Source organism: Leptosomus discolor, chromosome 9 (genome assembly GCF_034619465.1).
Source record: "Leptosomus discolor isolate bLepDis1 chromosome 9, bLepDis1.hap2, whole genome shotgun sequence".
Classification (NCBI taxonomy): domain Eukaryota; kingdom Metazoa; phylum Chordata; class Aves; order Leptosomiformes; family Leptosomidae; genus Leptosomus; species Leptosomus discolor.
The window spans coordinates 23317859-23339821 of NC_141399.1; the positions used below are offsets into that span (position 1 = coordinate 23317859).

The window sequence follows — 21963 nt, forward strand, 5'->3', positions numbered from 1 at the left end:
AAAGTAAAATTGAATTTCTGTAAAGACACAGCAGAATTATGTTAAATAAGACTCAGTTTGTGCTTATAAAGTTGGGACCTGCATTCCTAGACCAATCTGCAAGAGTAACAACAGGAGAACTTGGAGAAGCTTTCTTTTCAAGAAATGCTCTAGTTTCAGTTCTGTAGTAACACACTGCACAGTGAAAAAATGTCATTTAAAAATTAAAAAAACCCTCTTGCCAGCTAGATTAACCCCAGCAATAGTATATAAAAGTTAATGACCCTGCTGTTTAAAACTCTTCACCGACATGTCTTATAATACAGTGTCAGAGTTCACACGAATCACATATGCCTTGGATTTAGGCATCCCAGCCTTCGCCAGGAGCTGCGAGTACCCCAGCCCTGAACTCTGAAATAAAATACAAAAAAAAAATCTTTATCAAGGAACCACCCTCACATCAACAAACAGTTTAGCATTTATTATCTGCTGAACTTCTAGTCAGCATTGTTTTTCAGGGTAATATCTGACCAAAGGAACTGATTTTATATAAAAATACTGCAGCGATGTGGGTTTGGGTTTGTTAGAAGTAAAGCCCATCAATTAAATTACACTTATTCCCAGAGTTACATGAAGATCAGATGTTTATCATCAAGCTTCAGTGCTATTTACAGCTCAAATTTAGAACCATGAAAACAAAACCAACCCTTACATGCAACACGGGAATTGCAGTTTTCCAAAGAAGGAGGAGAAAGTGCATTGCTGATAGCAGCAGCCAATTGTATAATTCAATTTGAAGGCATTAAAGTTTCCGGATCTATGTTTATTCCTCTGTGAAGTGAATGTCCAGCACGCTAATGTAATCTGAGAACCGAAGTGTTTGAAAACTTCTTGTTCAACGTGGCTGGACAAACTGGCTCTCCATTAAAAGTTCTCATTCGTGTCTACTGGCCAGCAGCAGCTACCTTTCCGTTTTTCTGTCTATGTATCATCTGCAAAGAAAGTGGTGTTTATGAGATTTGTAAATCTGGAAAATAACATTCTGTGTAAGGTTCCTTGATTACTCTGAATTAAGCACTTACAGTAATGAAGTTAGGCTAACTGCTATACTTTGCGTGAGTCCTTACCCACAGCGTAAGCAAAATCGTATCACTTGCAGGGAAAGAGCACAGAAACTTCAGTAGTGACAGAAAGGCACTCACTGCACAAGTCTCCATGCCAGTGTCCACCCAGGCACTACAAAGATCTAAATTCTATAAGTATCTTTGCATGGCATTTGAGATAACTTGACTGAAAAAAATAACAGAAAACGAAGGCTGTTGAGTAAACATAAAATGGGTATATAATTTAAAACATGTTTAAACATCATGTGTCCTTTCACCAGGGATAGTGTTACTACTGTCCTCCTAAAACAGCAGCTCTGTGCAAGAGTGATGGAACAAAGTAAAAGAAAAAACCACAACAAATGTTGAATACAAAACGAACACACCAAACTGGCCCCATTACATTATTTCCTATGTGCAGAGACTTACAACTTCATCCTTTGAAATGGAGACTACTTCTGTTGGGTAAGTCTGTCATGCATACTGAAGAACATTATTATTGCAGACAGTATAAAAGGTCTGTTGGCATGGAGCAGCGCAAGGCTGCTCCACAGGAGTGGTTCGGGGACAGACTTTACTCCACTTTCATACCAGTTTATAGACAAATAGTTTGTTTCTCATCTTCACATCCACAGATTTGAAATCCCCAGCTCAGAATGAGTGCTCTGAGAGAAGTCTGTAGCTTAAGGATTTCCCATAGTACCATATGCTGCAGACACCTCCCTGTAGTTTGCATACTGCAAATGCTTACATACAGAGAGAAGAACAAAAGGCTTAAAGAGGAGCCTTACTCCCTTGCACGGATCTGTAGGCAGCATAAGCCACAATCTGTGCTGCCGGAAGCTCATTCATCATGCACCATGACAAAGCTATTCGTTCCTGTAGCTCTCCATAAACATCAGTGTTACAATTTAAGAATTCATATGACTTTCAACCTATTTCGATACGTTCACTTGCAATCGATTATTTCTCTGCATATCAGTGGTATTTTTCTTTGATTACTTCGCATTTAACAAGAGGCAGCAGATTACACGATACTATACATCAATGTGCATGACCCTTTTGTTTCCCAGGGAACATCTCTGAATTACACAACCTGTTAAGTGGATTCAAAGACCTACGGTCAATGTGCTCTTTGTCTACTACTCAGTAAAGCTGCATCTATTATATTAATTTCATCATTTCTGAAAAAGAAAATTAACAGAGATATTCACATAAGTGGATTCAATGACTTAAACTGTAGTGCACTATATCAGTCTGTCATAGGTTATCATGCTTTTTTAAATACAGAAAACAACCTTTTCACCACTGCACATGCACAGTGAACGTTTTAATAAAATTTGTTCTTGTATTTGCAGATACATCTGCTCCTTCTGATGGCTACGAACCTACTGAATTGAAAATGGGGTTACATTTTTTTTAAAAGCATCATTGGGTCTTGGAAGAAAAGGCTTAAAAATCTAAGTTAACATACAACTAGCAAGCCACCACAGAATCTATAAACAACTACAGCTACGTCAGCATGTCTGTGTCAAAACAACAAAAAGTGGGGTTAGGACTGTGCATGCTGGAGGCAGGATAGGGAAGCTACAGAGCCACCTAGTCAATAGAAAGGAAACATGATTTTCCAGCAGTGTACATTTATCAAGTGTTTTGAGCGAATCTACAGAGGGACACAGACTTTCCACCATGCCTGAGACGTCGAGACATGCACTTCCCTGACAGCACCGCACAGATCCCATAGGCTACAGACTCTTTCACACGGGTGCTGGGTTTCAGCAAGGGCAGCCGCAGGACCATGCGGCAGGGGTTCTGCACGGGCCCGCTTCATAGTGGCTCTTGTCCAATGTTTAGAAACCCAAGCTTTAGAAAGTTATGTAAATACCAGAGTGTGTAAGTAGCAGATTAAAATATATATATTTGTGTATTTGTGTGAGTGTATATATATGTCCATATACATTTATATAGTACATATAAAAATTGAATTTACCGTAATAATAATTTTCACTACTATGACATTTCATAATAAAAACAGCCAGCTGAAACCACAGTAAGATGACTACATCCTTTACAGAACTTCAGAGTTCAAAAGCGATTGCCATATTCATTTTAAGTTCCAAACAATCAGTACAGCTTCAATGTAAGTCAAGAAATCAGACTACGCAGTCCCAGATGTGCCTGAGAGGGCCAAAGGTTCTGACTGCCATCTGGATGCAGCTGTACATGCTTGGAGAACAATCATACTCAGGAAACTGATATAGATGTATATGTATGTGTGTATGTATATACACACACACACAGACACACTACTGTGAAATTGTTTTGACAGATAAAGCATTTTACACGGAGACCAAATAAAAAAAGCCTCCCAAATTTTCCTATTCATGGCTAAGCTAACTGTGGACTTTAAGCTGAGACAAGTGCCTACTGAAACATGAAAGCAAAGCTCAGTATTCATTTAGAGTCATCTGTACTAAAGTGACAGGCTTCCTGCTGCTCCACTTACACACCTAAACCTTTGCCTCCCTTGTTGGCCCTTTGATCATCCTTAAGTCTTTGACGAAAAATGTTAAATGACATGGCAATTCCTATTACTCAGTTGTTTTCAGTTTTATTTCTAAAAGCACTGGCTATTTCCTTGCCTTGAAGCACTGAAGTAATCTAACCAAGCAGTTTGTGGGAAGAACTACTACTGTTCATGTCTTACTTGGAATCCAGCATGTATTGGCAGCACTGAATTAAATATATTTTCATCGAGCTCCCCAAAATCAAAAAGAAAAGAAATTAAAAAGAGCCTTTAACAATAAAGTCTGATTATAAAGCAGAAGACATGTCTTTGTGGGCTTCTGACGAGCTAAACACACATGGAGAGCACCTCAATTTCATGCTGCATCCTAGAGGCACCACCAGTAATCTCGTGGCTTCCACAGCCAGCTGATAGCAGTGGGTACAGCTGAGAGCTCACTCACTAACAAAGAACAAAGCTGAGCAAAATTGCTTTCATCAGACACCTCGTGACCAACAAGCAAACAAACTTGTTTGTCAGAAACATCTGCTGCATCTAAGAGACTGAGCAGTGGGCTAGCTGCCCATTCTTTCCAGTGTCAAAATACATGTCACCTAATTAATAACACTGCTTGTAGGAGTACAAAATAAAATTCTTTAAGTAACACTTCCTGATTGAGATATCTGTACTCACCAGCCTCTGGCAAAATCTTGTCATAAAATATCAATTACAACTAATTGAATTCTCCATAAAAATGAATTCAATTGAGGAAGAGAACAAGACAGATTTCAATGTTATGGCATTTTCAGGTGTGTAACGCTCCAGTGATTGGCTAGAAAATAAATTCAGATGTGAATGAGATGTGATGTAATTTCTTCAGGAAAAATGCTTACATTAATGGGTCATAAATTAGGTTGATTTTATGCATTTGTTCTATGAATGCATCAGCCAAAAATCACTAAAGGCCAAAGAGCATACAAATAATATAAAAAAACCAAAAACAAACAACTAACGGGTATGGAAACAAAAGCATTTGCTTGAAACACTGGAAATTAGAAAGGGACATATTTTTCATGAAAAATACCATGTACAATTTCTCACTTGAATACGGAAAGTAGACATAACTGTAGGAATAAATACTGTTTAGTTATCTGAAATTTCAGCTTCCCCGCTTGCTTAGTAAACACAGATAATTATTTTTACATTTTCTAAAATCTCATCCCCAACTCTAAAGGGAAAACAGGCAACACTCATACTTTACAGAAGTGACCAAGGTAAAACATTAATTGCAGATAAAGCTGTTAGCTGAGCCCAAAGAAGGAAGCCATAATAACCGGATCTTTGAAAACTCCCACCCTTATTAGCACCTTTATTTAATAGAAGCCATCTTTAGTGAGCGCCCAAATGTTTGCTATCCACTCACTACGCGAACTAAAACACATTAGCTGCACAGACAATCTTTCTTTATGACCTGGTAGCATTCTGTTATGAAAACCAAAAATAACTCACTATGAGTGAGCCCCCCCATCCCCAAAAGATGGTCTCCAAAGCCCTTCCAGGGGTCAGCAAACGAACAAACGAAACATCTCAGCATTACAGGGTAGTAAGTGAGTGGCAGCAGGATTGAGTCATAAAAGATCAACTCATAGCAGAGAGCAGAGGCTGGATCTGATCCAGACACAGCCAGGGAAAACTCACTGAACTCATGAGATGTTGTTTCTCCTTGTGGCTTGACTCCATTAAGTTCTGTCTCCCCTTTATCTATCCATTTTTGTCACTGTACAAGCACTGAGGTCACTACCTGGCACATTCAGGCCACCCTCTCTAGTGCCAACACCTCCCATCAGAAACAAGGCAGAGCAGGAGGGGAAGGGAGGGATAAAAATCAGGCTCCTCTTCAGCTGAGTCACATTCAGCTCTTGCTGTGGCAGATTATTCCAACTTTCTGTGTACCCATTCCCCACCCAGCACAGAGCAACTGCTGTGCACATTTTGTGAGGGTAAAAGAAAACATGAAAAACACCTGCACGTGAGAGAAAAGGTTCATAAAGCCAAATTCCCTGTAAGTACAGGTGTGGTACCCTTAACCGAATTATTACAATTGATTCAGTAGAGATAGAACAGTAAAACCAGATTTTCTGCTACTTTGACAGCAGAAACATCTGTCTAGCAGTTCTTAAACTGTTTCCTTCTTTTTTAAAATAGTAATTATCAATTCCTTTATTTGGAAACCTCCTAGACATCACCTATGGATTAGTTTCGTGCCAAAATCTACTGGAGCCTAGGAGAAGTATCACTGTATGTTGGCCTTGTTCTTACACTCCTTTTTACGTAACCATCTGACAGCAGGGTTATTCATACATTGTTAAACACATTCACCTTCCCTGGAACATATCCTGCATTGCAACTTGAGAAAGGAAGAGGCAGACGAAACTACACTACCAAAAAATGTATTTATGTTAATAATTATTAAAATATATGGAGGGCACACTGGTATATATATCTCTTTTGTCATTCCACATGATCAAATATTTCTCCACCTCTAGTATTAATAACATGCAAAAGTAAATATAGATGGCTTCCTCCTTTGTTTTCACCTACAGCTTCAGGTAATAAAACAGGCCATGTTTGCAATGACTGACTTACTGAGAAAGCTTTGGAACCACCTGCATTGGAGCTCCCTCTAGCCACCAATACAGGAAATAGTCAATTACTGTGAAAAACTCGAAAAATTCTAATGATACTCATAACCCTGGCAATAACATAATAGTAGTAAGTACTTTCACAGATGCTTGTGCAGTTATTTTTTGGATTTAGATTTTCTGAGAACTTCCTGCTCCATTTCAGTGCTTGAGGGGAAAGAGGACTCAGTGCTGCACTCCAAAATGGGCAGTTTGGCACATCAATGCATGTAGCATGACTGTCACCCTTCCAAAATGGCAAGTCGTGAGGTCTCAGAGGCAACCAAGCCTTTTCAGGCAGTGTCTTCTGAACATGCACGTTGTGCAACCAAGTCCCTACCTCTTGACCATGACCTCTGCCAGTCACCTTAAATGCTGCTTCAACGCTGCTTCATCCTGATCAGCAGGTTACATTCTGCCATCTCTACTCAAGTTAGGAGCTTCCTTGGCCAGAAATTACATATGTAATCCCAATTCATTATGAATCTTTAATTGCTTGAAATTGTGACAATCCATATTCATTTACATATCTGGTGGAATGGATAAGGGAAAATTTTTAAAGCTTGATTTCAGTCATGCTTAAGATCTACACCCTACTACATTTTTCAGGGGATTATGTCTTCTCCTTATGCTACACAACATTTTGCTTCAGCTAGTTAGAGTGATTTTAAGTCTACTTTGGGAGACAGGTCTCTAATTTATCACAGTTGAACTGGGGTTGGGTTTTTTTTGCTCCATCTAGCTGTGCATAAAATTCCACACCATTCATGCACAAAGTGTCTGCACACACTGCTCTGAACTGTTTTAATGACTTCCCACAATCAGCTACAGAGAGAAAATAATATGTGCAGAAAATAACAGCAAGTCAGTAGTTGCTCTGCAAAACTGAAGTCTCACCCACCTGTTTGAGGCAAAACCACCCAAAAGAACATAAAGAGCTGAGTATGTTTGCAAAGGAGAACTCCACATGGCAGAAGAAAAACAAAATAGCCTGATCTTAATAGGTGCAAGTGCCTAAAGGTGCCAAAGAAGAAATTCCCTAACTGAATTCCCCCAAAGCAGCAAATTTTCTTCAATCCTTTGAGTTCCTGAATGAAGAAATTTGGTCTATAAAAATATGAAAAATTCCGTTTCTACTCCACCTTCCATACTAGAATGCACAATAAGACAGTCTTCACTCTTCACAAAAGCAGTGCAATTTCATCTAGGAATCAGGAGAAAAAAGGAAATTTTTCCACTGGTGCCTTTCTCTGTTTTATAATAATACGCAGCATTTAGGTCATCTACTTTTAAACTCTGGTTAACTAGAAGAGAACCTCTAGCAGGTTCTAGTGCTAAATCCCAAGATTCACAGCATGTTTTATTTAGCCAGCCATGATTTATTTAAAAAGGAAAATGTTTACTTCTGCATTTCTGACTTTCACCGCACCAGAGAAGGTCAGCTTCTCTATTTGCTCCACCAAGAGTAAATGCCATGATTTGGTGACACTTTGGATATCAACTCAAATTGTTTCAAATGCCAGCAACTTACAATGACACTATTTTCCCTTAATTGGAAAACTATCAGATAGAAAACAACCAATGATAGCATCCTGTTACAGCTAATAACACTGATCAGTCTTCATTTTCTCCCGAGACACATCATTAACTACAATCGCATTCAGGATAATCAACTGCTGTCTCTTCAATGCAAAAGGGCTGGCACCTAGAGTTGGGGGTTTTAATTTTCATGTTTAAATAGCAGACTACTTTGTTTTCCTTTACAAATATAAAAAAAGATACTTATTGAATGATTGGACAAATCCTACCCTATGGAAGGGAATAATTACAGTGCTTCAGCTCAGTACACCGAGTAGAGAGAGTTAATTACTCTTTACATTTAGGGGGGAGATAAGCAAGTCAAAATATCAGAAATTGCTACTGTTTCCATCTTTGGGAAGGAACTCTGAGAAACTCTTCATCATAAAAGACCACAATTGTGAGTGACATTCAAGCATTTCAATGTTTTACCCTGCCCAGTTAACACCAGAGCACTTCCAGGGATAGACTGCAGTAATCTACTGCACAATTTTTGCAATTTTCAAATTTTACAGTGGGAATGAAAGTACTTCATATATATTGTAATGCCAAGTGATTGAGAAACACATGAAAATAAGAAGCATCCAATACCAAATCATAGAAGCAGTCATATATTATTTACAGTCTGCAGTCAGAATAAAGGGCATATACAAACTTGTAAAGTCACAAAGGCAGATCACCTTCTGCAAGCAAATTCTTCCTTAGACCTTGGACACTTCACAGTCATACCTAAGGCAAGCACAAGAAAACATTTAACAGGAAGGCCAAAACTAATGATCAAATCTAACTGAAAAGCAAATACCCTGTATTCTGGTTTTTTATATGGATTCCTTCAGGGTCATAAAAAAAGCACATTATAAGGGATGAGAACGAGCCTTCGCAGTTCTTCCCTTCTTGATCCTGACAATTCTCCTTTTATCCCATTCTCAAAGCCACATCTAACTACAAATAAATACCAGCTTTTCACACTACAGCCAACCACCTCTGCCTTTACATGGGCTCCAGACAGTTTGGAGTAATATTTTAACTCATGATAGCAACGATAGACATAGGAGCCTGGATTTCCGCCCCCCCACAGCCAGTTTTTCTTACTAGTTTCAGGCTAGTAAAGTCCACCTTCACAGAAATTCTGTTCTTGGTAAATCTGCTTGAGCTGTTTAAGCTTGGAAGACGCAATCAGTAGGAATCCTCCAGTTGTTTTAGAGCCACAAGATGCGTCTGGAAAGATGTAATCAACGAAGTGCCTTTTGGGCAATGGTAACTTGGACTCTAGACACCCATGGACACGCTCACATGTATCTGGTTGCAGTTACAGGGCCACTCAATTACAGGTTCATTCCCTCGATGTTAATCTTGTGCACAGCTTAGAGAAAAATATTGTCATCAATTAGGCAACAGAAGCACATGGCTAATGATCTTGTACTTTTGCTAATGCTTAATACAAGACTTTCACAAACACAGGCAAACAAAATTAGAAGGCAGACCTCAAAGCAGCTTAGATCTGTAATCACTCATAGCTAGAGTATCTGCTGTGACCGCATAAATGTGCTGGTTCCTCAGAATAACCAAAAAGCAAAGAAGAAATGGTTAATCACTATATATAGTAACACTCATCAAATGCCATGGTGATGTTTGCCCAACGTAGAAACAAACTTCTAGAACAAGTCTAATATAGATTCTAACAAACAGCTCCCCCCACCTCATGTCCTCAGCATTTGGGGGAGAAGAAATCACATTATTTTGTCCCCTGCATACCACATGACCATGTACATACAGTAACAAAACTCACAGTACACTTAAAGACTTATGGTACTGTTTATTTTAGTTCAAAATAAACTGTGCATTTTATGTATTTCTTTACAGTTTGCATGTGTTTTGAATACCGGGCACAAGGAAGAGAGCTGTAGAAAAGCATGGAGAGGAGATTACCAAGAATCAATGGCAAAAATTTACAGCTGTGACATTCTGAATAACTCAAACTTGACATGAACCAGAATCCTATGGCATCCATGTAAGTGTCAGTCCCATACACACCAGTAAGAGAGGAGAGGAGAGATGGACTATACAGATGTAGCACTGACTGCACACTTAGCGACCCCGAGCTTCTCTGTTATCTTGAAGATGGACTACTAGACCCCGAAGGCGGACAGCAGAACTGATGCAGAACATTATCTTCCCTGCCAAGGAAGAGGGGGGCAAGAAAGAAAAAAGACAGAGGAACAGAATCATAGGGAACAGCATTAGGAAAATTAAGCTTGAGATTTTTTTGGCTTTGTTTTTAAATCCACAAATAGTGTAACCTGTTTGTAAGTATCATCCAATTAACCCATTTCAATCTCAGAGACGACTGTCAAAGCAATGAAGAACCACCAAATGAGCCTAGGCCAATGCTTAGAGTTAAAACTTAAGGCAAAGCTGTTTTGAAAGGGCAATTTCTGTTTTTCCCATAAGAAAAATTACATTAAGTCATATACATAACTAGCCTACCGTGGCCACGGCTCCTTTATTTTTAACATGTCTAGAAGAAACTTTCCACAGGTATTTTCACTGCCCATATTTCCACTGAAAATGCAGAACAGATGCATTCCCCTTCTGCTGGTGATTTACATACAGAAATACTGTCGATCAACAGATCTGCACTCTACTCCCACCACTCCACTTTCTTTTAAAGTAGAAGGAAGAACTCTGTTTCCATGCAGGGTTGCCAGCATCATGAATGGTGCTACAAACCAGAAGGCACAAAGGCTATTCAAGAAGCAGTTTGGAATACCTACATCTGTAATGCTATAATGTGCTTTATGGCAGGTGGAGGAATGGATGCCAGCTTAGCAGAAAGCTTGTACGAGGTCACTTCTTTATCAGTAACACAACCACGAGTGGTAATTTCCTTTAAACTGAATAACCAGCTAAAGGAGGAGGATGGAAAGGAACACAATGAAGAAAGAAAAACAAGAAAATCCAAAACCAAATAGTAAATTTCATGATACTCTGCCAATTCCTGATTGTTTTCAAACAGCTTGATGTGTATGAACACAATTCACTATTTCTGCATTGCTAGATCATGTAGGCATCAAGTGGAAAATTACAAGTATTACTATAATTATGCCAGCTTTCCTTTGCCACAGGGTTTGAACACAGATGCCTTATATAATCATCTGAACCTCATACTGACTTAGCATGGAGTGTATGATTCGATCAGAATTTGGATCTGTTTTGCTTTGTTCATCTGCATATTGCATCTTTGTGACAACACGCTGGCTGGTCTGAGCTATGTTGCTTTCACTGCTTTGCTTAATTTGAAAAAAATATTATCAGGCTTTTAAATCTCTGCATATTATAAAGAAAGGCTAGAGTACTTAAATGTGCTCCGTTACATAGCTAGGCAATTGCTATTCAGTTAGAAATAAGTTTCCTAGTTTTTTGAGTAGAAAACTTCAATAACTAGCACAAAGTACTCTGAAATACAGCTCCTGCAGTGACAGCTTCACCTGTGAAAAATCATTGTCTGGGAAACTACCACAGCACTGAGGAGTCTGCTGTGTAGCGTAGGATGTCTTACAGATGTTTGTATGAAGGACGTGTGAAATATTTGCTATGTGTCTAAGCTTGGGAAAGACTGTAGTGCTCATCAGTGGAAAAAGTAAACCAAGGGTTGCAAAGAAGCAAATTTACCTGTAAATAGGTATTTTTCACTTTCAGAAATCTAAGCAAAAAGTTCCCAATTTTCCATGTGCAAGAATTCCCACCGTGCTCTTGGAAAAAAAAAAAAAACTTACAAAAAACCAAACCACACTAATACAATATAGAAGTATCTGTCAGCTAGATGTCATGGTATGTTAAGCTTCTGTGTTAACCAGTTGTGGTAACAAAATAGCTACAATGCCTGACAGTGGCTCAGACAAAAAGAAATAACACAATCAATCCTTCTACCCTCTTCCATACAGTTGTTTGTTGCATGTAAGCCAACATTACCTGGTGAAACAAAGATTCCACATTAAAATTTCACGTAAGTACAGTACTTTCAGAATAATGTTTTTTACCTCCCAGAGGTGCTGATAAAACATTAAGCAGGTACAGACTGCAAGAAAATGATGGGATTTCTTTGGTACTATAACATCCTTTGCATTATCTTTTTGTTTTCACAGGTACCACTGGGAAAAAAAAAAAAAAAAAAGAAAAATCTCTAGCTTCACAATTCTGAAAATGATCTTTGGACATAAGGGCATCTAATTTAATATCGGAAGGATGGAAGATAAAGTGGATGGAGAAAGGAATGAGTGACAACCAACTTTTCATGCAAATCAGAACAAGGAAATCATAGTTATGAATAAACATCAGATGAAAAGATGCTTAGATAGTAGTAGTAAGCAAATCTGACCACAGTTGTAGTTGCATATATCAGCCTATTACATATCCATACAAAGAATACAGATATGAATAAGACTTTGTGTTCCCCAGCATGGGAACTCTTCTACATTGCATCCTCCAGTGTGCAGCCATCCCTACAGCCATTTCCGCTGCAACACTCATCACAAAAAAGCCTGAATAGCTGACAGCTACAACAGCAGCATTAGGGCTACAGGGCATTAAAAACAAAACAACCAACCTCCCCCCTAATTTCAGCAGCGTAGGAAGCCTTCTCCAAGGGTGGGCTAGTGAACTATCCTCAGGCTGTAAATGAACCCTGAGAAACTTGAAGGCTCAAGTGACACACTCCAAGTCAACAACTACCAAGTGCACAGAAGTGTGCGTATGTTATCAGTATGAGGTATCTAGCACCTATGCGGACAGGCTGAAGTTCTAACTGAAGTTGGCTTTGAAAGATGTGTTTACAAAATGCTGGGAACAGGTTGCTCTTCAAACAAGAAACAGAGATGATTAGATTTACTTTCTCTCAAGGCCATCATCTATCTTTGCACATATTCCAGCTGCAAGCCCACCGAGATAACAAAGGACATATCAAGCAAGAGGCTCAGCCACTAAAGTACAAGACTACATGGGTCCAGGCCCTTTGGGAAGCCTCTCCAGGGTGCATCAGCCTCCTTTACTTTGCCCTTCACACCAGACAAAACCTGTATTCAAATGATCACTAAAATACAGAGCATCTCACGGAATCTGCAGCTTCAGACCTGAGTATGCTATTTTTAGGCCTCTCCTTTCAAAGGCAGGAAGGGAGAGGGAGTCAGAGAAGCCAAGCTATAGACATTACTGGTATCATTATTATTATTATCATTTTTGTATTCCAAACAAAAATAAATCCAAAAAGCAAACACAGGCAAACTGGAACACAAACAGACATATAACTACCTAGGAGTACATTATATGATTAGGCTTCCTAAGACTTTTCTTATAATAGGAGAATGCAAGATAACTTGTATTATTTCTGTCTATTTTGAACACTGTAAAATGAGCAAGCAAGGGATTATTGCAATAGCTGCAGTTATTAAAAGTGCATTATTTCCCTATTAAAAACTCAAAACAGATGCCAAAGATCGTCTTGACTAGAAATAAAACTGATGGAGTGAATAAAACATCCAGCAAATCAAAGACACTCCAGATTTCACTGTAGCGCATTCATTAATTGCTTCTTTCAGAGCAAATTTAAGTTTTGATTCTGGGCTACAAAATTAATCCCTCTGTTTTCTAAATAAAGCCTCAAAACTGTGAAACATCCATTTCTGTTTTGTTTCTAATGATTTCTATTTATAAATTGATAAATGGGAAGACTAAAAGCTAAATTTGTTACTATTAGATGTATGTGGAAAATTAAAGCCCAATTTTGTTAGTGTTCCAGTAGCTGATTCTCATTCACAGCAATAGAATTCCCATATACAGGTCATTTAGAAAAACAGGTGCATAATTTGTACTTGACTAAGAAATTACAGATATAATGATGTTAAGTTGCAACCATCAGTTTGGATACAAAAGCTTTAGAAATTTAACTTACAGGTAACCCAAACAAATGCCTGACACGACGAAGACTAGAACAGCCTGGCTGCAACACACCACCACATTTGTGTGGAGGATTCTACCTGGGATGGCATTAGCATCACTGTATAATTTGAAACTAAATTCTACAGGACAAACTTGCAGCTCTTTTTTCCTTCCCAAGAACAGAGTGCTTCCAGATGACAGGATAACTTGTGTTAGGAGGGACTTCTGGAGGTATCTATAGTCCAGCCCCCTGCTCAAAGCAGGGCTAACACACCAAGTTGCTCACAGCTGTGTCCAGTTGAATTGGGTATTGTGGAGACAGAGACACCACCTAGTCTCTTGGCCTCTGTTCTGGTGTTTAACTGTGCTCATAGTGACACTTCCCTCTCTCCCCTGCCTCGTATCTAGCTGGGATTTTTCTGACTGCAATCTGTTCTTGTTGGCTCTCATCCTGTCCTCTCCAAGAAGAGGCTGGCTGCATCTTTTCCACACTCTGCTATTAAGGAGTTGAAGACAGCACCAGCCCTGAGACTTCTCTAGGCTCATCAACCCCCATTTTCTCAGCCTCTCCTCACTTGTCACGTGCTCTGGCCCCCAGACACCTTGGTGGCCCTTTGCTGGACTTGCCCCAGTATCCTGATGTCTTTCAAAAAGCCAGGCACTCCAGAGGAGGTTTCACAAGCAGAGACCAAAGGGAGGAAGCCTCTCTTGGCTTGCCAGGCACTGGCTTGTACAGCCTTGCCTGAGGCTGGCTGCCTTCGGACAGGCACACTGCTGGCCCACGAACATCCTTTGCAACAGCTCCTCTTACACCCAGGTAACTTGTGCGTTGTGCTGGGGGAAAGAAGCAAGAGGAGGACAAGGCCATATCTAACCCCTGAACTCCCTTAATCCAATCATAATGAAAAACGAGGTTAGCACAGATCACGTGCTGCTGGTCCACCTAGGCTGGTTAGGCAGGAAAGGGGGTGAGAGAGATGTAGAGCACATCAGGTTTCCTGGCAGCCAGTGACAGACCCATTGATTGCTCCATTACCATTAGGTAAATATGGGTAACACTACTATATTATAAGTTATTGGAAGTTACCATACCTCCACCAGCCGAGATATGGTTATATATATGCACACAGTTGGACAGTCTGAGACCTAAACTTCCTTGAGAGCAAACAAGGTCAACAATGAGTTCCCTTCAACACAGCCCAATCCTTAAATAAAAGCTGAAGGTCTTACGGCATATATTTGGGCATTATCCAAATCCATATGCTGTTTTACATATTAGCACTGTAAAAGTTGTACATGTTTTACAGATCCAGCCCCACTTAGGGCATTTATTTTTTTACTGGACAAAGTCAGAAAGGCAAAAAAATGCTAGAGAAGTTTCGGATTTTTTAAGCACAAAGTTACGCTGCTGTAAGTTTTAATTCCAGAAGAAATACTGCCGATAAAAATAATAATCTACGTGGGGCAAGATATTGAAACAGTCAAGAAAAAACTGATTTTCCCATCAACATCTCTAATAAATCCTTAAAATTAAAGCATTATAAACTAAGGTCAAAGGAAAAATAAAAGCCTCATTAAAAAGTAAGTGGAGAATCTAATAATGTTCAGGCCCCGCTCCTCACTGAAGGAATACTAAGTTGTCTTACAACTCAACTATGGATTCACTACCACCAAATAAAACTAAGAGCTCTGGTGGGAGAAAAAACCCCAAACATACAAATAGATGCTGCAACGTAAAACAACAGGATGGTTCCAAACAGGCATGGTTAGAGATAACTGAGAGATGAAAGATTCAAACCAGAAATATGTTTATGCATTTACAGATTTAGGATTCATTGTTCGTTTTTGTCTTTCCTTATTACCAGTGCAAAGCAATTTGATTTTTCAGCACCAGACTTCGAATATTTTGATATTAATATTCTTCATGAGCTGGCAATTATCACTAAGTTAATCAATAATAGTGAAAACTAAAGACAGTTTTTTCACTACATGCACAATTTCTTAACAGTTTTCACATTTCTGATTACTTAGATTAGATGTCCTTTGGTACTTCTCTAAGATGACTGTTAATAAACTGTGACACTGACAATGAATTGCACAAAGACGTGTAATTACTACTCTCCACATTTGATCAGAGAACTCGGAAAACACATAGTAAAGGCATCTATGTTAAATGAAACGTTATTAACTGGAAAACATTTTTTTTATATACTCAAGGCAGGCTCTGCTCGGCATCAAGGTCCTGCATCTGTTTAAAAATGCCTTCCATTCAAATCTAGAGGCAGTGCTGAGCCTTTTGCAGGTCCATGCCTTTAACCCTCAGAGTGCCACAACACGAGGTTATCTCATGTACCATCACGAAATATTTGGGGGTTAAAAAAGTGTTGCTCAGAACAACATCAATATCCTATATAAATTATATAAACATCTCAATATATTTGTTATGTGGGAACTAAAACTACAATTAGCTTCTCCCTACCTCCCAAAGAGTCTAGGGTGTTTGCCTCTTAAAGCACATGAAACTCATTTTACTGTATAATTCAAGTGTGCCTGAGAAGCAAATAGAACATCCTATGAGATATGTTGATATGTTTTTCTAATATATTTTTTCTTTTTAAAATGGAATTACTTTTAAAAATTCCTTATGTCAAATTGTAACATCAGATCTCTCTCTTCAAAATAAAAAGTGGGTGGACTATATCTACTCTTACCTGTACTCTGAGTGTGTGGCAGGGACAGCTAGCTGGGTATGGTACAATGGAGCTGGACAGCAAAACTGGTGCAGAGTATTAAAAGACCTACGACACAAGGAAAAACACAAAGTCAAAACACCAAGTGTTTAGAAAGGGGCTTTTTAGGGAAAAGCAGGTATTAATAGGTATATTTGAAACTCATGATAGCTTTGAATGAAATTTGATGTACGGCTGTCAATTCGGAATCCCAGGAAATAAAGAGGGGAAATAGTCCCATGGTTTAAATGTACACATCAGGAACGACAGTGATGAATTGTTGCAATGAAGAATCAAAGTTTTGTTGCAAGATTAAGATAAAATGCCAATTTAAGACTTTTTCTTTTTTTTGCCTTGCCTTGTCATGCAGAGCAGAGGCAAAAGCTAAACATTGGGGGCTGAAATTCCTATGGAAATGAAGCTTCAGACTTGCACCTTACTCTGCACCAGTCAAGCTGTTTCTTTGTTAATGGAATTACAAACACAGTGCTTAGACAGGAGGAGAAACAATGCGATGAATATGGACATAAGCTCTCTTCAAGCCCAGCAATTATAAACATATTGCAATATGTCATTTATAAATTTGAAAGAATCTAAGTTTCACCCAAATTTTAAACAATATTCTGAAATGTGCAATACTAATTTAATTGCTGTCATTCGTTCAAAGCATGGAAAAATAATAATTAAAAAAAGCTTAATTCGGACAATACAGATATTCCGGACCCCAAATCATGATGTTTGTATTGTTTCACTAAAAACAAAGAAGAGTTGCAAAACAAAACAAGATATTGCATCTGAAGTAAAGCTTCGAAAAATCTTTAAGCAACACACAGTACACTTCTCAGCATTTCTGATGTTCATGCCAGGAAACATTAACCAAGGTTTAGCACAGTAAGTCCTCCATGATAAAACCACTTAACAGAATTTCTTGACACAACACTCTTCCAGAAAATCATAAAAAAAAATTAAAAATCAGCATTTCCTAGCTCTTAGAGTTTGCACATGGAAGAAGCAGCCATTAAATTGAAAAACCTCATTTAACTTGTAAGCATCCAAACTGACTATTAACAGAGAATGTGCGTATATGCACCATTTCCAGCCTCTCATCTCTTGCTTGACATCTTGACAAATGTTTCAGCAGATTGAATCTGATTCTTCTGTATACCTGAGGCTTAAAGTGAATCCTGTGAGGTCACTTTCTTATAAGATCCAACAGAATGGTTAAGCAAAAAAACTCAGGCTTTGTTTGGAAAGGAGTCAGTTACTAATCCTTTTTTTTTTTTTTTTTTAAAAAAAAAAAACACCAAAAAAACCCAAACAAGGTCAGCCTGTTCTGATTTCTGTTGCCAACAGTGTGTCATCAACTGCACAGTCAAGAAGAGTTGGATTTCCTGTTTAAAGATACCAACTGATGGTAACTCCTATAAAGTACTTGAGCTTTTGGAAACAGAAGTGCAACCCAATTCAGTTAGGAGGCTGATTGCCATCATGGGACATACCCTGCTAATGCCTCGTAGTACGCAGTCACTAATTGGTGGCACCTTCAAACCACTTGGGAAGAGGAACAATTCTAAAGAAAGATGGACAACGTTACTGAAAACACTGATGAACATTGATCGTGATAAAAGCAGTTAGAACACGCAAAAGCTGTATTTTCTGACAACAAACACATATGATATTCATACAAGTTGCTCCACACAATTCACAGAACCAGGGTAGTGCATTGTAAGTGTGCATTGCACGATAGTCTCACATGGGATAGGGGAACCGATCACACTGATGAAATCGCTGCTTCCTACTTTGTGAATACCTTATTTTTTTTTCAGTAGAAGTAAAAGGAGGAAATTAGTATGAGAGTGTCCCAGATTCCCTTCCCACCACTTATTCCATACAAATCTCTCTATTCTCATCAGTAGTATCTCCTACTTCAGAGAATAAACCAGTCTGGATTCAGTTCTGCTCAACAAGGCATTTTGAACAGAGCTTGCTCCTGGCTATCCTGAAGAGAATCTGCCCACAAGGCTCCACAAATCTGTCCTACTCCAACTTTCCCAGGTTCCAAAAAAACCCAAAACAATAAAGAAGAAATTTCTCCCTATAATTTCAGCTTGCTCATCTACAGTTAAGGTTAATACTCACCCATCACACAAGACTGGTTAGGAGCTCAACTGCTTTGAGTTTCTTTTCGAAGGTGCAGTAGAAATGCAAAAGTCCAGTCACCTTGATAGCAAATAAGAAGTGCCAAAGTTTGTCAAGTAGCAAGTACATTGGCACTCTGTGTGTCATCGGTGCAGGTATGCAGTAGATAAAACAGATGACAATGTTTAACTGCAGGCTTGTGATTAAGTTACCACATATCATTGCTGTATTCCAACAAGAACATCTCAGGTGTGAAAGACATACGTTCAATAGCTAAGGTGAGATTTCAGCCATTTCCTAGGTTGTTCGAAGATAGGCTCTTTGTCCAACCAGTTACAGAAGGAAACATGAGGTTTGGACTCCGCTTCAAATTTTAAAATGCAGGGGTATCTTGACTGGGTGTTTTGGTTTCTCTAGATCCCACTGACCGGTGCCCGATCAACCTGACAAGTGATAAGGCTCAGGCTTTACAGCTTCTGTCACAACATACCGATTTTACCTAGAGGAAATTCACCTTCTGCAGCACAATCTACGATCCATATGTGGCATTTGTGCCTTCAATCACCTGCTAATACAGTACTTCCATTCCTTTACTCCTCTAGAACACGTCAGAAAAAGTTCAAGATCCATAAGTCTTTTTTTTTTAAAAAAAAAAAAAAGCCAAACTATATAGCTAGATTTTCCAATCAGCTATCAAGAAAAGTCTGCATTGAAAATAGAATTGATTTGCTGAGTTATAACACCTAGAGACATCAGAAGATATATATTTAAATATTTTGGAGGAGAAGTAATCACTTTCCCTTTCACACTATCACAGATACTTGGCCCTATTAAGTTTAGTTTCTACACCTCTAACCTTTTGTCTTCAAAAGATGATTTAAGATTATTAATAGAGCACAGCTACTTCAGCACTGACAGAAGAAAAATGACTAAATTGATGAACGCTTCTTCCAGAAATTTCAATTTCTGAAGCATTAGCACACCGTCCCAGGGGACATGGAAGCTTTGCAATTTCCCACTTCCAGGCCAAGGTTCTTCCAGCTCTCCCCCACATACTCACGCACCGGAGGCACTTGTCAATTTTTAAAGAAAGTTCTTTTGAGAACAGACTAGTCAAATAGTAAAACCAGAACCAAATCTAAAACAAAACCTTGAAATCACATCGCCCTCAGGATACCAACATAATGAGAAAAAAAATCCAGCTGGGAAATAAGTATGCAGACCCAAAGTATGTTTAACTGTTCCTCTCACTTTTGTATAAATTCCATTGTGTTTGCCATTAGAAACCACTTATTTTAATCACACTTTCATATCCACCAGCAAACAGAAATGATCACCTTTTATTCTTTCAGTACTTGAGTCTTGCTTAGATGTACAAATAAAAAGAAACAGATTACAGATCAACACAAAGCTACAACTAGGTTTGGGTTTTTTCTTTCTTTGTTTGTTTCCATTTTCTCTTACAATCACCAACAAGCCTCTCAAACTCAGTAGACTGTTTTCCCAATATTCGTTTTTAAACAACCTTGGGGAACAGAATACCAGGCTATTAACTTGGAATTACTCTTGCTTTAACAGACCTCCCTCATACTATTTTCAAAATGCCCTCACAGTTGGCTGCTGACCACCCTCCTGCTCCTGGCAACAGGGCAGTGCTGCTGTGCTGCCAGCTGGTGCAAGCACCGCATCGACCCAGAGAGATGCTGAGAGCCTGGAGAAGGCTTGTCCTCTTAACTCTGAGTAGCAGGCGGTACTTAGTACAGGATATGATATCCAACTTTCTTTTAGTTTGCTACTGTTTAATTTTAAGCATGTGTAAACCTGTGAGTAGGTTGCCAGCATTATTAAATCATCACTGTCTTAGAATATCATCCTAACAAGATTATCAGGTTTCAAACAGAAGAGACTGAGACTGTTGTCTCACAGATACTTAGTAAAAGTGTATTGGTACAGGACCACAGCTAGAAAAAATGTTGTCTTTTTATAAATTTAATCATGTAGCTGATGACAGGAGTCTACTAGGTGTGCTTGTTCATCTTAACTGCTGCATTTTGCTACAGCCATATTACTGCACACAATATTCCTCCTCTTTTTATGAAATAACAATCTGTTCACCTCCATCTGCCAGTATTCTTCCTTTTCTTCTGGTACGTTTTTCCATGAGGTGCTGTGTTCCAATGAGGATGTGCAAGCACTAGGAAAAATTTATACCAGCACAGCCTCCTATACTGCCTCAGGCACCCTGTATACTTGACGCTAGTTAACAGATATCTTTTTAAAAATTACCTCTTAAATAGCAAAATTGGTAAACAAGTTCATCCCCTATATAAGCCCATTCACTTCAGTGTCATCTGAGGTAGCTAAGAACAATTTGTTTGATCAGATTCGTGTCTACAAGCTAATTAAAGGAATACTTCAATTTCTCAGCATTTTATCCTGATTAATAACAACATTATTTTGCAAGTTAATAATTTTCTCTCTCACATCAATCCAGAGTTGTGGCTACAGCTGAGATCAGAAAATACTATAGTTAAAAACTAGTGAAGTCTGTCCTGTTCTTGTTTAATAAATCTAACCATTTCTTTAATGAGAAACAAAGTTTGAAATAGAATCAAACTGATCTCCAAATAGGTGATGAACAACAAAAGTCATAATTCAGACTCATATTGACTCCAGCAAAAATTTGCTTATTAGTATGTTTATTAACATGCTAGAAAGGCTTTCAGAATCAACAGACTGAGCCTACAAGACAACATGTTTTTTGCAAGAGAAAACAGCAGATAGCTTTATATGCCACTCATACTCTCCTCATAGTCCAAGTTTGATTGCAGTTGACTGTGAACATGTCCACCATGAGTGATTTAGCAGATGATCCATGCACGTTTACAAGGACACATTCCTGCTGTTCTGACGTCAAAGATATTCCTTTCGCTACTCAGATCTCACCTAAAATATACAGGACAGTATGATTTTGGCTTTTGAAGTGACATTGAAAGAACTTCTTTTTTTATTCGATTCATCCCACTTTACATCCAGCAGTCTGTCGCCAAGTATGTCAAGGAGAAGCGGTGGTGGCGTATAGCAAATACTTTGTTTTTTCATAGTGTTCTTATTAATTACATTCTTTCCCCTACACAGTTTTTTGAATGTTAACTATTCAAAATTAAATGCTGCTGTTGCTTTTATGGTTGCATATGTAAAAACCTTACAGTTCACACGTACTTCGCAGAGATCGTCATCACACATTATAGAAGTCTACAACGAGTTCCTATCATTTCCCTTCAACAAGATGGCTTTCTGTACACAGCTTCTTG

General features: G+C 38.6%; 1 protein-coding gene across 2 annotated transcripts in view; it reads right to left on the reverse strand.

Annotated features, from left to right (window-relative positions):
- Positions 1 to 21963, reverse strand: part of IQSEC1 (IQ motif and Sec7 domain ArfGEF 1) — a 343350-nt gene that overhangs the window by 166053 nt on the left and 155334 nt on the right. For both annotated transcript variants that reach the window (XM_086469757.1, XM_086469758.1), the window contains exon 3: positions 16493 to 16579. In XM_086469757.1, coding sequence (XP_086325883.1) covers positions 16493 to 16579 — 87 coding nt within the window. The remainder of the gene's footprint in view (positions 1 to 16492; positions 16580 to 21963) is intronic.